This window comes from Plecotus auritus (assembly GCF_963455305.1).
Source record: "Plecotus auritus genome assembly, chromosome: 8".
In the NCBI taxonomy this organism is placed as follows: domain Eukaryota; kingdom Metazoa; phylum Chordata; class Mammalia; order Chiroptera; family Vespertilionidae; genus Plecotus; species Plecotus auritus.
Genome location: NC_137782.1, coordinates 73,783,993 through 73,800,585, shown reverse-complemented (window position 1 = coordinate 73,800,585; position 16,593 = coordinate 73,783,993). Strand labels below are relative to the sequence as shown.

The 16,593-nt window shown below is 44.0% G+C and overlaps 1 protein-coding gene across 2 annotated transcripts in view; it reads right to left on the bottom strand.

Annotated features, from left to right (window-relative positions):
• Positions 1–7,161: 7,161 nt before the first annotated feature.
• The window catches only part of SLX4IP (SLX4 interacting protein), a 201,980-nt gene continuing 192,548 nt past the window's right edge, over positions 7,162–16,593 (bottom strand). For both annotated transcript variants that reach the window (XM_080684024.1, XM_080684025.1), the window contains 2 exons: positions 9,668–9,768; positions 7,162–8,375 (listed from right to left, as the gene is read on the bottom strand). In XM_080684024.1, coding sequence (XP_080540150.1) covers positions 7,658–8,375; positions 9,668–9,768 — 819 coding nt within the window. In that variant the 3' untranslated portion in view covers positions 7,162–7,657. The remainder of the gene's footprint in view (positions 8,376–9,667; positions 9,769–16,593) is intronic.

Here is a 16,593-nt window from a genome sequence, read left to right as displayed (position 1 = left end):
CCCCCACCCCAGCAGCCTTTCCTACATTGAAGTTCCCTCCTTGGCGGTTCTCACTGCACAGTGGCTGCTTCCTCTGGGCCACGAAGGAGCTAAATGCCAAGCCCCACTCTCCCCCACCATCTCCTCTCTCCTAAGCTTGCCCTCGTATGATGGGCAGCTGGCCTTGATGGACATGCATAGTCGGTGTCAAAACAGAAGGCTTCTCTCAAGGTCAGTGAGCTCTCCCAAGGAGTTAGACCTTGAAAACGTGGAACAGTAGCCAAAATCATTTCTACCACCAGGACCCAGAACATGCGTTTTGATAAAGCGGCGCTGAGAAACTCTATCTTCAAGAGAAAGCAAGGCCAGTTTGATACAGAGAGTTCACAGATGGATGCGTAGTTTGTCACAGAAATTTGAAGTGAGATCCAGAAGGTTCTCCCAGCTGGAGATTCTTATTGGCATCAAAATAAGAGCCCCAGCAGCAGACCCCCTGAATGTCTGATCCAGAGAGCTCCTCCTGCCAGAGGTGCTGTCACACCCTCTGGGCACTCTTCCCTGGAGAGCCACCGAGGGTGCTTTCCCAGACCCCGAGGTGCTGCCCATGCAGTCCCCACTCCGCTCTGGCTGGTCACCACGCTGAGCAGGAGGCACTGGGAACGGGCTCGCCAGGGAAGCATTTTAAGAAGAATGTCTGCTGCCCAGGCCCCAACTCACTACATCATTACCGGAAGGTCCTCCAGGCTCCTCTGACTGGGACACATCCCAGATGCCCTGCCTAATCTGCCCCATCAAGGCGGGAGGTCGCTCTGATGTGCCATTCCACCTTCTCCCTCTGACAACAGCAATGGATGGCTGGTATTCATCCTCCCAGGCACATACGGTGGGTTTGGGAAAGAGCCCTGTGCATTCTTCTCACAAGCTGAGCATGTTAAGGAGGAACAGAAAAGGCTTTAAGAGCCAGTGGGCCTAGCAAAGTTCCCAGTCAATCCATCACCTGCCTCCTCCACAGAGGGCCTGCCAGCCCAGGCACATGCCGGGCAGGTGGGAAAGGCTGCATGGCAGTGAGAAGGTCAGAGCCGTGTCTGTGTGAGTCTCCTGGAGTCTGTGTCCATGTGTGCTGGTGTGTGTGTGTGTGCTGGTGTGTGTGTGTGCTGGTGTGTGTGTGTGCGCTGGTGTGTGTGTGTGCTGGTGTGTGTGTGCGCTGGTGTGTGTGCGTGTGTGTGTGCGTGCGCTGGTGTGTGTGTGCACGCATGCTGGTGTGTATGTGTGCTGGTGTGTGTGTGTGTGTGTGTGTGTGTGCGCGCGCACGCGCGCGCCCATCTAAGAACAGAGACAGGAGTACTAACAGAAGAGCCGGTGAGAGGGCGTGGGAGACTGAGAACTTATTTATAAAAGCTCCTCTGCCCTAAAGCAAGTCAAACTCCCCGCTGCGGAGCTGCTTTTTCTTCCTCCCTTTGAGTCCTGTGTGCTGAGCTGACCTCCCCGGCAGAGGTCAGCGCTCTGCTCACCCCGTGTGCACCCGGCCTTCTGGGGCTCGGTCGCCTTAGAAGCCTGAGGAGGAGAGAATTCTTCAGTTCTAATTTCTGAGAGAAAAGCTGTAGTAAATCTCGAGAAGAAGCTGGTCTTTTTTTTTAAAGAAACATATATGTTATGATCTTTTGGGAACTGGAGAAAACAAGAAAGCAAACATGAGACTGTACATCACCAGAGTCCCCTCCTACAGCCAACCTCACCTCCTAAAATAAATCAGGCTGCGGAATGAAGGAGGCTTTAAGAAATGTAACTGAACTTAAAATACAAGGTCAGCATCTCATCCTAGGTAATCCTTCGGAGGATGAGAAATTCTCCTGGTTTTCCCACAGGGTTATTTCAGATGTGCTTTCTGAGCCAAACTATTTTAAAAGCATTCATTCTTTTCCTGCCCTGCCAAATGCGAACTTGAGATTCACATGCACTTTTTGAGAGCTTATTAATGATATTAATGATCATGGATCAAAGGCAAACCCCAGACAATTATTTAGGTGCTTTCAAAACTCATTTTCTGTGGGAGGGAAAAACTTCAGTGCTACGTGTGGATGAGGAAGCTGTGGGCTGGTGCACTGGGCCTAAAGCAGCAAAACTAGGACAAAACAGAACACATCTCTCTGCATGGTTAATCCCTACACCCATTGACACCTTGTCACCAAAGCCTTTCCTATTCGTGAAGCAGGTACACTTCTGATTTAAAGACCCCCTTCTAAAGGATACTCAGCTCTTAGCAGACCCTGCCTCTTTGAACGTCCAGTATATACACACACATACACACACACACACACACACACACACACACACACACACACACCCCACTACATTTTTATGCAATAGTTCAACAATGGCTTTTGGTTAGAATCATTATTTGAGGATCTCTTAAAACTTCCAATGCCCAGGCCATTATCTCAATGATTCTGATTTAAGTAGAAGCTACATAGGTAATTCCAAAGAACCTGTTTTTAAACAGATGGAGAAATTATCACATGGGAATTGTATGTTTACCTCAGAACTCCACAGAGCCAAGTGTGGCACTTAAAATATTAGAGATCATTTTATTTGACAAGTGAAGAAACTGAGGCCCAGGACGTTAAATGACTTGTCCCCAAACACACAAGCCAATCAGTGGCAGAGGCAGTTGGACCCAGGGTTTGAGCCCATCTTTCGTGCTCTGATCCTCAGCCCAGGCCGGGGCCCTGGGCAGGTCATCTTCTCTGTGGGCTAGGCCACACGGCACGCCGCCACGCCCAGTACACGAGGAAATGGGCTTTGCGTCATCCATTGCCGTGGTTCTCAGCATTCCATGCAGTTATTCAAATGTATTATTCCAACCTGATATTGAAATGCTTCTGAAAAATTATGTACAGGACCCGAGGGAAAATATATTTACAAGCAACCAGAGAGGCCTGGGATCCTGTCATAAAAGGCAGTGGGGAGTCGGCCAGGACTTCACTCAGTGCTGAATAAGGACGAGACCCACGTAGAAAATGGAAATGAATCCCCTTGGGAAACGTCAAGATTCTCTGGAAAGAAATCAAGGTCGCATTCTTTAACCCCTCACACGAGGGTCTATCTTAGCTCACAATTGGGAGCAGAAGTGGGAAATATCTGAGTTGGGAAGACCACCCCCAGATCTTAGAGGCCAATTTAATCACATCCCACACAGGGCTTTTTAAATCTAAATCTTTAGGACCAATGGTTCAAACTCAGAGCTCCTTTGATTATTTTAACCCCGTATTCAAAATCTCAGACTTGCTTCACAGAGGAGAAAAATGTCTCCAACACATAGAATATAATTTTAAATAGCGTGTTCAGAAAAGGGTATTTTAGATGTACAGTCCTTGTGGTTAATTAACTTATTTTGAAGAAAAGTGATACACACAAATTTAATTTTTCTAACCAATTTTCCTTTTTATTCATAAAACAGGTTCATTTCCACTACATACTGCTTTCATCCCCTAGGCATGTACAACTATTGTAATCATTTAAACAACTGAGAGGACAAGGCCAATGCTAAAGAAGAGCTCCCCTGGGCTTACTGCAGTGTCTGGCTGTCTAACTTGACTGAAGAAAGTTACTTTGGGGATCTGGCAAATCATTACCTACAGTCTCCTGATATGATGCTTTGGGGTCAAGTGTATCAACATTTTTGATAAGTGACTGTAATGGCAATTATAAGGTAGCACATGGTAATATCATGCTGCATATAATGAAACTTATTTAAATGTAATTAAATTCAAGCCCAGTACTGAGTAGTTCTCCACAATTAGAGGCAATAATTTCACCCACTCAATTCCCCTCTGTCAAGTTACACATAGACATATATTTGTTCCTTGTTTAATACAAAACCCCAAGTGAGAGGAGGTTCAGCAGATTTCTGAGAATTTTAATTATATCATTAAATTGTAATTCCAATAATATATATGGTTAGACTTCTGTTCTAATTAAACTGAATTAACTTCATGTGATAATGCTTAATTTATTTTGTACCAAGGAAGGCTTTAAATCATTTAACAGAAATCAGCTTAATTTTGATTTTTTTCTTGCACCAACGTGTTTCAATTCATTAGTGTTTCAGTAACAAGGAATGAATTCTCTCGTCTTAACAGACCAAGCATGGACATTTCCTCATAAGAGAAAAAGAGAAATTGAAGTGACTTCCATAGTCAAGTCATAGCATGCTGAGCAGAGAATTACTGGCTCTTAGGAAAGCCACTTGTTACCTCAAAAGGAGGGCGCGTCACTAGAATTTTGTGGAAATACTACAGTGGGGCCTGCCAAGAAGGAACACGAGGAAACAGAGTGGCGACACCGTGGTCCCAGGCCATTCTCCTGGGCAGAGTTTCCTTCCCTTCCTGCTCTGCCCTCAGCAAGCTCTTTCTGAATCAAAGGCCACCAAGTGCACAGCAATTCACACTAAAAGCCACACATGGCACCACAAGCAATTTGTTGTCCCCAAAATATATCTTGAGATACCTCATGCAGAGACACTATATTCTCCATAAATCAAAAGATAGATGTGTTCTGTGACTCTTGCTTTTTATAAAATGAGAAACATCTTCCTACTTTTTCCATAGTAAAAATATGAACAAAAAAGCTGCAGCACTCACTCCCCTCTCCCCCAACATTTGCTCGTTGGCATTTAGCAATTTATATGCATCTCGGGCGGACAGTTAACCCCACAGTGGCAAAGAAAAGAAAAAATGTGTAAGAAAAATCACAGACTATTCTCAGACATTTCTTGTTTATGGACATAAAAATAAAAAACAACCACCACAACTTAACAAAACAAAGCAATACCTAACACCAATCTGTTAAAAAGTCATTTGAAAGCACATGGAGGTGACCTAGAAGTCAAGACACTGAGAAAGCTAAGGAGTTCAAAGTCGTAACATTAATCAAATTGGATTGGATCCACATTTCTTCTAAGCATCAGAGTTACTACAGGGACTTGAAAACAAACACACACACACACACACACATTTAATCTGGGTTATTAAGTAAGTGGTTGAAGGACTTATCCCTTTTTTACTAAGTATACTGACAGGGTCTCAGATTTTCAGTGGCTGAATTACTAAGATTATTACAAATATCAAAACACACACCACTCCTAGCAATAGAAAACTCTTCATTTCCCACCTAATATGCAACAAGAATACCTGGCAGCCATTTTCCCTTTTGTACTTTCAAATATCCAAAGAATCACATGACCATTCTAGTAACAGGAACCCCAGGGGGGTTTCAGACATGCAGAAGGAAAATGTTCAGAGGCAGAACTCCCCAAACACATGCCGAGGTGCAGAAGTGGAGACGGCCAGGCCCGTTAATCCTGTGAAAACCCCGTGTGCACGATGGCAGTGAGAAAGACCATGTCCACCTGCCACCAATGGTGCCATTTTCCCTTTTGCATCACAGTAACTGTTATTTGCACAAATACACCAAACTCTAAAGCCAAGACTTGAAAGAAAATCATTAAAAGTATAAGAATGGACTTTAATCACCAGGCCCAGGTTAACTAATGAAATAAAAACGTCTCAATACAAACTTTTTCTGGTGCTTCAGGTTCAAACATCTCCTTCTGGTTCTAAAGCTACTGTTCTGGAATGGCTGTCTTTATTCTAGACTGTTCCAGGGAGCTTACTGTTTCTTGGCTTATCACCTGGTCATTTGTGACCCCTCTGATGAAACTGTCCCAATACTTGTTTCTGTTTAAGAACCCTCAGTGACACACTGTGTGGTTCTGTCTTCAGTGAAGAGCAGGCCTTGCTTCCTGGCCACTCTGAGAGAGGCCCACAATGGGCCACAGAAATCCACACTCTACCATGTGCTCAGGTGTGCGTTCTGTGCAGTGTACCCCTGCTGATGAGCAGAATCTGCTCACTGTGGTCCACATTCTGTTGGGCTCCCTCTTCTCCTATAGAATCCTTTCATTGGAATTAACTGGGGGGAGGAAATAAACTAGGAGGGAAGAGGAAACGATACCAGTGGGCAGAGCCATGCTCCTAGTGAGGTTGGTGAGGTTGGGACCACAGGAAGGGGACAGGTTTCCAGCCAGGGTTTGGAACATCAAAGGAAGAGCATCTACATCCATAGATAGGTGTGGTGACCATGACTGAACTTCATGACCGAAAATGCTACCATCAAAATGGTTGCTGCTTAGTGAGTCTTCCCCTCCTATACAAGTGGGGAAGGAGACGTGGGGAGGATAGAATGAACTGAGAGAAACCACTGATTAGTCTTAGGCATGGACTTACACTGTCTGTTTCCATATTCTTACATTTTGTTGGGCTTTTCCTGCTAATTCCAACACTTTTGGGAATATACTGATTCTGCTTGTTACTAGGGAGGGACTACTTCAAAGGACCACCCAATGTTGAACTGAAAAAAAGATGTAGTTGATGGGTGCTTTGAAGATGATTTCTTCCCTATTTTAGAATGAATTAAGAAAATCTTTAGTAGGTGTCCATCCAAAATAAGTCGTCGCTATGAGTCACTACCTAACTTTTCAGCCAGCCCACTGGAGACATTAGTGGGTACGACTGCAAATCGAAGACTCCTGTTTTGAAATTTAAACGGCCTGTGAAGCCTTCCAAATGGGAAACAGGAAACTCTGGCCATTGAGTTCCCTATGGGTTCTAGTCCATCCTGAACCTAACCAAAATCTTAGAGGTAGGGGCAGGGATAGGCCTGAGCTACAAGCAAGAACAAGGCTCTGCCATGTCTTCTAGCGCTGGACCAAATTACCTGTGAAAGGTCTTGTGATTCTTAGGGTAACAGCTGTCTAGGTGTTGTGGCAGCCATAACACCTAGGAACAGTGACTCATACACCGAGTTCAGGTGCTTTACAAGTGTGTACGTGTCCACATGTGGTCCAGCGGGTGAGCAGGAGGCCATGCTCGCCAGGCTGGTGGAAATAAATGCTAGGGAGTCTCCAATTAGTATGGTGGGTCCGGACTGAGCATGTTTCAGAATCACTCAGTAGGTCTGGGATGGGGCCCAAGCTCTGCGTTTCTAACACATTTTCCGACAATGATGCTGGCGCGGGACTAGCTGCTGAGAACCACCAGCCTGCTCCTGCATGGCCCCCCTACTCAACCAAGGAGCAGGAGGATACCCTGCACCCAGTACCGACATGCCATTCTTTTTTTCTTTAAATATTTTTATTGATTTCAGAGAGGAAGGTAGAGGGAGAGAGGGATAGAAACATCAATGATGAGAGAGAATCATTGATCAGCTGCCTCCTGCACGCCCCCTAGTGAGCATTGAGCCTGCAACCCAGGGATGTGCCCTGACTGGGAATTTAACTGTGATAGGTTGATGCTCAGCCACTGAGCCACACCAGCTGGGCTTCGTGCAGTTCTTCAGGAGTGGGGTCGTCTCTGACAAAGTGAATGGATGTTTATCATTAAAATAATTTTCTGAAGGCAGTTACACAGTTTGATGAGAAGGTAGCCATGTTGTTAGAACAAGCAGATAGGCTCCTGGAGGTGACTTCTTTGAAAGCTAACCCCAACAAAAAGATAGATTTTTCTTTTTTAAAAAGTCATTCTAATTCCTTTGAAATCACAGCATCTACACATACTTCTCATTTTTCGCAGGTTTGGCCACTATATCCCTCAACCACAACTTTGCAATCCTCTTTAGTAAGTCAGTGGCCTCTTTCGGACTTCTTCCTTTTTTTGACTGGGCTGCCCTGGATTGTAGCTGATCTTTCAGTGTTGGTGGTTGAGCCGGTTTGGTCGGCCTTCCCTGGCTCACTTTTCATAAGATGTCTGGAGGAGAGATTTTCCAAAACATGCAACTCTTCATTAGACATGGCTTTTGCCAAATCCTCTTTCAAAAGTAACCCCGGATCTGACAGCTCTGATGTTGGCAAAACCCTGACAGCCTTGCTTGTTCCCGCTCTCATTTCTCGCGGGAGGAATCGATCACTTCCAAGAGAAACTCTCCTGCAGTGGTAGGAGGCCTGCGCAGAGCCGCGGGGCCTGCGTTTCTGCTGTGCCCGGGCCCCTCGTGGACTTTGTTTTGGACCCAGTGCTGCTGACTCACAGCTCCAGACAGCGCTCCCACTTCGAAGCCCCGTCTGTAACCACGCCCCAGGATGAGGTTTGTGCTGGCTGCCGGTGTCCTCTGGCTGGGTCTGATGAACATGTTCCAGCTTTTGAACAGAGATCCCCCAGTGGCTCTCAGCTGCCTGTGTGCAATCCTTTGCTTGCCCCAAGGACTCCGGAGGGGCACTGGAGGAAGCCTGGCTATCACCTCTTCTCACTGCCATCTCTGTAACCACTGAGTCACTCGACGTTCCCACAATGTCCCTGCTGCCCTGTGATTTGCTCATGATGCTTTTTGTTTCAGCTCTTTTCATGCTAAAAAAAAAAAAAAAGACTTTGTTTTGTAATGCTGTAATGGCATGGTTTCCTCCAAATTCCCCTACCACATTTCCTACGCCTGAAAAAGGCAGGCATGCACTACCCCCTTCTCCCTATCTCCCAGCAAATCTAGAAGAATTCCCAAGTGTATGTTTGACTGCACACTGGACCAAGCAATAGCCTTCACCTTTTCCAATACACTGGGACACACCAGGAAACACTTCATTTACTGATCACTGGGTTATTGATGGAGTTCATATTTTAACGAAGGCAGACAGGTATTCATTTCTGATATTAAGGGTCAATTTGACACATTGACCTCCCTCCCCCAAAGTAAATGCTCAAATACATTCAAAGCAGAGGTTGTGTTTATGTGTGTTTCTATGTGTATGTGTACAAGAACATGCTTATACACGTACAGACACACACACGATTTCTCTTTGTAAGTAAAATAATCTTCTGGAATTTCTCTCAGGCCATTTCAAGGTATTACTCAAATATAAGCACCATTTAGCTGGTGTCAAGGCTTGTTCATTAACCATTGGAAACAGGATTCAGTTAATAAACCTTGAAATGTCCTGGAAGAAATTCCAGAGAGTATGGAAGGATAGAGAATGGAAACAAGGCAGACAAAAGAGCATGTGTACACACACACACACACACACACACGCTCCTTTTCTACAGCAGACAATGCAAATCTCACAGGTTGAAAATTACTTTGAGGGGCAGAATAAAAGCTTCATGGGAAGAATTTAAAAACTAGAGACTGACTTCAACATATATTTGCAGGCTTGTGAATGGCAAGAAATTGCTTAAACCACTGAACTCAAAACATTGAAGCTGAAATATTTATTTTGGCTAAGCTTTAGTCTGGAGAGAAATATATAGATTCACGTTCATACTGTTGCTTTCTGGGGCAGGAGGATTATAATAATTATGTTAGGGTCGGAACAAGCATCTTAGAAAAGGAATGCATTTTTTAGCTCTGTCTGTAGTCACTCTGAAAGTTGTATGAAACACACCACCAACAGGTGCTTTTCATCTTCAAAGCGCTTGTAATTAATTAGTCCTTGCAACACACCTATGAAGCAAGGCTTTGGTTCCTGTTGTCCAGAAAGCAGGAGAAAGACAGTCAGGAAGGTAGAAGAGCAAGTATGTGACTTAAGGTAGGCTTAGTGCCAAGGGCTGTGATTAAGTTCCACGTACTCTTGTTGGATTCTCCATTTCATGTTATGTATCCACACACACGGACAGTCAAACACGAGGAAAAGGAAACACACTGGACTTACATTTCTTTCAGAGCGCTTCTCTTGCGCTTTGCACTGGGAGGAAGTGGACCCTCTGCACACTCAGCAAAATAACCAGACGCTCCGTGGAGAGCTCTTCCCGTCTATTCCAAAAGATAACAAAGGTTCAAACAGAAATCTATTAGTTGAACATGAGAAAAAGCCATTACGCTCTGAACCACCCAGTGAACATACTTATTTTTGTGAGGGCTATATGAAACTGCTTAGTGTTAGGCTATTTGAATTTTTTAAAATCTAGAACTTTTTGGTAAATTGTCACTTCTTCTGGGCTCTCAGCATGCACACTTCATACATTAACATGCACCACAAACATACAAGACTGTGATGGAAAGAATGTTGATTCCAAACCATCTGGGGACTCTTGGCCAACACACGGTATCTCTGAGCCCAAATCATGCTGATGCCCAGAGCCACGATGCCAGGCAGCAGCGTGTTTGTCAGCTCTGATCTTCCAGAGAGACCTGGTGGTGCAGAGGTCTGAACCTAATTATATCAAGAATTTCCCACATTTCCTCTTGTTATGAAAATACAGAATATGGCCTTTGCAATATTCAAGAATGCATCACGAGGTAAGCCTTCTAACACCGGTCCTTTAAAAACTAGAGTTTGAGAATCTTGGCTACTAAAAAAACTGGGAGTGGTTTTTTTTTTCTTCTTAAATGAACAGCATCACTATGGCATTATATAATTCATCGAATATTGAGTATCTGTCTACCTATCCTTATATGTTCCCCTAGAACAGGGGTGGGCAAACTTTTTGACTCGAGGGCCACAATGGGTTCTTAAACTGGACCAGAGGGCCGGAACAAAAGCATGGATGGAGTGTTTGTGTGAACTAATATAAATTCAAAGTAAAGGAGTGGAGGGGAGAGCAAGAGAACCGGATAGAACAGCCAGATCCGGCCCGCAAGCCGTAGTTTGCCCACGGCTGCCCTAGAAGCATCATTAGGAAGCAATTATAAAGTGTGAAAACCTCCCAACCTTCACCAATATGGACTCATTTCCTACTTCGGAATTGTTTCCTTTTTGTTAGCAAATAGGTAATTCAGACAAAGCATTAACCTCTCTCATTTTCTGGGACACCAAGTACCCTTCTCCATCAAATTCCACAATGAAATGTTGCTGCCACAGGAACAGTTTTGGTAAATTATCATGAGGTCCTTGCTTTAGACTTACATTGGAATTAACGACGACAGCCCCAGGGAGCCTGGGAGAGCCACTGGTGGAATGCCTGGGTGTCCCACATCCCATCACTGCCCTGCCTATGGTCTCAGACCTGGACCAGCGTCATCTAAAGTCATATCCAGTACAACTTATGTCAGTTTTAAGAGTTAGTGAACAAATTATTACAGGTCTTTTTGGATTATACTGCATTTTGATACTTCTCCCTTTCCCCCCTTCTAGGACTTACTAGTTGACCAAAAAGAACTACAGTTTGAAAGTTAAATGAGAGAGATTGAGATTTATGTGTGAAACACTTCTAAACATGCCCTGTAAGTACAGTAGATTTTCCCCTTACAACCACACCCTGTAAGTGCTGTATTTTCAGAGCTGAACAATTAACATAAGGAGCATGAGTCAGGCTTTGAACAACTCTGTGGGAACCAGAAAGCCTTTTGCTATTAGGAATGATGTAAATTCCCCAAGGCTGGAAGAAGTCCACAATGGAAGGCAGACAGGGTCATAAATAACAACAATGGATACTGCGGGGAGCACAGAGAGTGGGATGCGTGATCGTGACACTTCGAGTCTCATACTGGCTTCAGTCACACTCTCATGTATTTATTGTAAAACTTAGTTTGAAAAGCACTATGTATTTCCTATGGGAACTTCAAAAACTTCTTAAAGAAACAGGACGATCCCCTCTCATCCCAAATTCCTCAGATGACAAACAATGGGGGAAACGTCCTTGAAAGAAAAAGGACGACAGAAAAAGTGAGGGAGTGACAGACGGAAATGTCCAGTTCAAAAAGTGCAAAACCTGTGTCTTCCTTTGCAAAAAAAAAAAAAAAAAAAAAAAAGAGAGAGAGAGAAAGAAGAAAGAAAAGAGGCAAGGCGGGCTCACACAAATTAAAACCACATTTGACAATTTGTTGAAGGAGGCATATTTACATTTGTATGAAGACTGGGTGGGCAGGGAGAAAAAGATTAGGCTCCTTTGGCCCTTGAACTGTCAGGTCTCATTAGAAAGCTCTCACTCTTGCATGTCTAGGGTCAATTCATTCCCTTTGTCACTAACTCGCAGCCCTGGTGCCCCCCCCAGACAAGTCCTCCAGAGGAAGCACTACCACCTGGGAACCGGACTTCCCAGGCCAGTCATCCTGATTACTAACAGCCTCTCACATCTGGCATCAAAATGCAATCCATGGCTTATCCAGAGGCAAAACTCTCAGGTGCAGACAGGGTGCTGGGGTTTCAAGTGCCTCTCAGGCATCCCCGGATGACACTGTTCCTTTCTGGATTCTGCCCTGATACCTTCTACCAAGAATACAGAAAAACACCAACATAATTAAAAAGGATACCAGTTGGCCACTCAAAGCACCCCATGGGTATTTAAGAAACAGGTTAACCAAGATGACCTCTTTGGCCCTGCATAAATGAGTCCTCACAACCTGGAAGCTAGCTTTGAGTCTGCCAAGGAATAAACTTTTGCAAATGTCATTTCCTAGGGCAAGGCCACCAGCCCCAGAAGGAATCTAATCTAGGCATACCCTCCTTGGCAGCTTGAGCAGACCAGGCAGACTTCCAGACAAGTGGTCAGGCCTTGCCCCCTGCTTGGGGATGCTCTGGAGACCAGGGAGGCACCCTGAGGTAGAGGACAGCCAAAGCACACGTGTTCCAGTACAGGTCCAAGGGGGAGGTGCAGTAGGTTAGAATCTGAGTCTGATCATGGCTGACATTATCCCAGTGCTGTCTGGTCTGACCTGGGAAACACATTCTCAAATTTCTGGACAGAAAGGACTGCAAAGACAGCCCCACCAGGGTGAGCTGGGCAACTAAGACTCACTTCCTGCCTCTAGTCCAAGCATGAGCTAGGTTGAAATGTAGTTATAAATACTGGTTGATACTCAAGTTACAAAGGCAAGTTGAAACTGTGGATAGATCCAGGCATTCACTCCACAGTGACTTACCGAATACTATTTTTGAATAGAACACTGTTGAATTAACGTGGGATGGGGGGAGAAGCTGGCCTAAGAAGACATAAAGCACCTGCTCTTGAGTTTATTACCTCCTTGAGAAGTCCATAAAACACAGCTGGGCTCCCAAAGGCTAGTGAGAAGACTGGCTAGCAGACTCAGTATTAGAGGCACTAAGAGGTTTGCAAAAAAATAGATTCCCGAGATCCATCCTGGAAGTTCTAATTCACAAAACCTGGGGTGGGGCTAAGAGATCTATATGTAGGTTCCTAGGTAATTCAAGAACTGCTGATTCACTTGAAACAACACTCAACCAAGCAGAGAAATGTAACAAAATGTAAACTGGTACAATGAGAAAGCATTTGCCAAGTGTGATCCAGTTACCTCAGACATCAAAATCAACTGGGGGGCTTGATAAAAAATGTTCTGGGTTCTTCCCCAGAATCCACTGTGTTCGCCTCTCTGGGGGTGAGGTCAGGGCAAGTGCATTTTAGTAAAACGCCCCAGTGATTCTGATGCCTAGCAGAATTAAACTTCTGTCCTAAAGGGACCAGGAATGGATAACTGAGCAGAGTTCAGCAGGACCACTGAACTCTGCACCAGGCACTGTGAGGACGCTGTGGAAAAGGGCACAGCCCACAGAAACCGGCCCTGTCTCATGAAGACACCCTCCCAACGGGGAAGATAAGAAACAAATAAGCCTATGTTATGTGATGGTGACATTAGGAAGAGAATAAACCTCTAAAGCGCCGTGGGGTGCTCTTTTAGATGTGGTCAGGGAGGGTGGTGGTAGGTAACAAGGTGAGCTTTACCCAGAGACCCGAGTGGAGAGAACAAGCCAGGTAAACATATGGGGCAGGGCATTTCAGGCAGGGAGAAGCATGAACACTCATGCTGTGAGGACAAAGAGTGCCTGGAAGCAGGGAAAACAGGAAAGCAAATCAGAGAAAAGGGTCAGAGAGCAGGTAAGAGGTGTATGTGTGTGCGCGCGCACATTAGTGGTAGTAGGGGTGGCAAATCGTGTATAGCTTTTTTAAGGATGGCATATTTTATTGTGAGGAAGTTTCCAAGAAGAAAATGGACTTGATATTTTAAAAGGATTATCTTGGCTAAGGACAATCTCATTCACAATTGCCTCATAAAAACCCCCCGAAACACTGAATAAATTTAACCAAGGATATAAAAGACCTATACTTGGAAAATTATAGAATATTGAAAAAAGAAACTGAGAAAGATACAAATAAGTGGAAGCATTTGCCATATTCATTGATTGGAAGAATTAACATCATTAAACTATTCATACTACCCAAAGCAATCTGTAGATTCAATGTAATTCCTGTCAAGATACCAATGGTACACTTCACAGAACTAGAACAAATATTCCAAAATTGTATATGGAACTACAAAAGACCCTAAACAGCAACAGTGATTTTGAGAAAGAAGAACGAAGTTGGAGGAATCACACTACCTAATATCAAATTATACTACAAGGCCATTGTAATCAAAACAGCATGGTACTGGCATAAAAATGGGCATATAGATAAATGGAACAGAATAGAGAGCAGAGAAATAAACCCATACCTTTATAGTCAATTAATATTTGACAAAGGAGACACAACCATACAACGGGGTTAAGATAGTCTATTCAATTAATAGTGTTGGGCAAATTGGACAGATATATGCAAAGAAAAAGATCACCTTCGTAAACCATACACAAGAATGGTTTAAAGACTAAAAATGGATTAAAGACTTAAATGTTAGACTCGAAACCCTAAAAATCCTAGAAGAAAACATAGGCAATAAAATCTTGAACATTTCTCGTAGCAATATTTTCTTCTGATATATCACCTCAGGCAAGTGAAACAAAAGAAAAAGTAAACAAAATGGGACTACATCAAACTAAAAAGTTTTTTGCACAGCAAAAGAAACCATCAACAAAATGAAAAGACAAATCACTGAATGACAGTACATATTTGCCAATGATATATCTGATAAGGGGTTAATATCTAAAATATATAAAGAACTTATACAACTTAATACCAGGAAGACAAACAACCTAATTAAAAAATTGGCAAAGGACCTGAATAGACACCCCTCCAAAGAGGACATACAGATGGCCAATAGACATATGAAAAGATACTCAACATCACTAATCATCAGAGAAATGCAAATTAAAACAACAAAGAGATATCACATCATACCTGTCAGATGACTATCATCAATAAATCAAGGAATGACAAGTCTTGGCGAGGCTGTGGACAAAAGGGAACCCTTATGCACTGTTGATGGGAATGCAGACTAGTGCAGCCACTGAGTAAAGCAGTATGGAGTTTCCTCAAAAAACTGAAAATGGAACTCCCATTTGACCCAGCAATTCCACTTCTGGGAATATATCTAAAGAAACCTGAAACATTAATTCGAAAGAGCATATTCCTCCCCATGTCACTGCAGCATTACTTACTATAGCCAAGATCTGGAAGCAGCCTAAGTGTCCATCAGTAGACAAGTGGATAAAAAGAAGTTGTACATTTACACAATGAAATACTACTCAGCTGTAAAAAAGAAAGAAATCTTATCCTTTGCAACAGCATGGATGGACCTGGAGATTATTATGCTAGGTGAAATAAGCCAGCCAGAGAAAAACAAGTAGCATATTATTTCACTCACATGTGGAATCTAATGAACAAATAAACTAACAAAACAGAAACAGAATCATGGATAGAAAACAGACTGACAGCTGTCAGAGGGGAGGGGGAATTCAGGGTTGGGTGGAAAAGATGAAGGGATTAAGCAAAGAACAAGCAAACAAGAAAACCCTCATAGACACGACAAGAATATGGTGAATATCAGAGAAAAAGGTGGTGGGGGGACATAGATGAGGGTAAAGTGGGGATAATGGGTGATGGAAGGAGTCTTAACTTGGGGTGGTGAACACACAATACAATACAGATGATGTATTATAGAACTATACACCTGAAATCTATATAATTTTATTAACCAATGTCATCTAAAAAAAAATGAATAAAAAAAAGGATTACCTTGGGTTCAGGAGAAAGACAAAGTGGAAGCAGGGAGACCAGTGATGAGACCACTGCAATGGTCCACTCAGAGATGATGGGTCTTAGGGGAGGTTGGGGATGGTGAGGAGTGGTTAGATTGTAAATAAAATTTGAGGGGAGACCCAATAGAATGTGCTGATCAATCCTATACAATAAAAGGCCAGCAACCATAACAGCGTAATGATCAGAACAACTGATTGACCAGTCGCTATGAGGTGCATTGATCATCTCTTGGTCCCTCCCCCCAGCCCGCAGGCTCCGATCACTGCATGGCCAATGGGAACCATGGGGAACCAGGGTGGGTGGCAGTGGGGCGGGACTGGGAACTGGCGAGCGGGAGGAATAGCTGACCTCTTGGTCCCTCCTCCTGGCCCGCAGGCTCCGATCAATTGCCAGATGGCGAACGGGGAACCGGGGTGGGTGTCTGCAGTGGGGTAGGACTGGGGACTGGCAAATGGGTGGAAGATGGCCCTGATTGCAGGCTAGGCCTAGGGACCCTACCTGTGCACGATTTCGTGCACTGGGCCTCTAGTTGAATATAAGAGGTGAGAGAAGAAAAAAGGTAAGGATGACTCCAAGATCTATGGTTTAAACAACTGGATGATGAAAGTTATCCTTCACCAATACAGGGAGTACAGGCTCAGGGAAGTGGAACCAAGAAATCAATTTTAGGTACGTAAACAAAAGTTAAGAGTCCTCCTGGACATCCAAA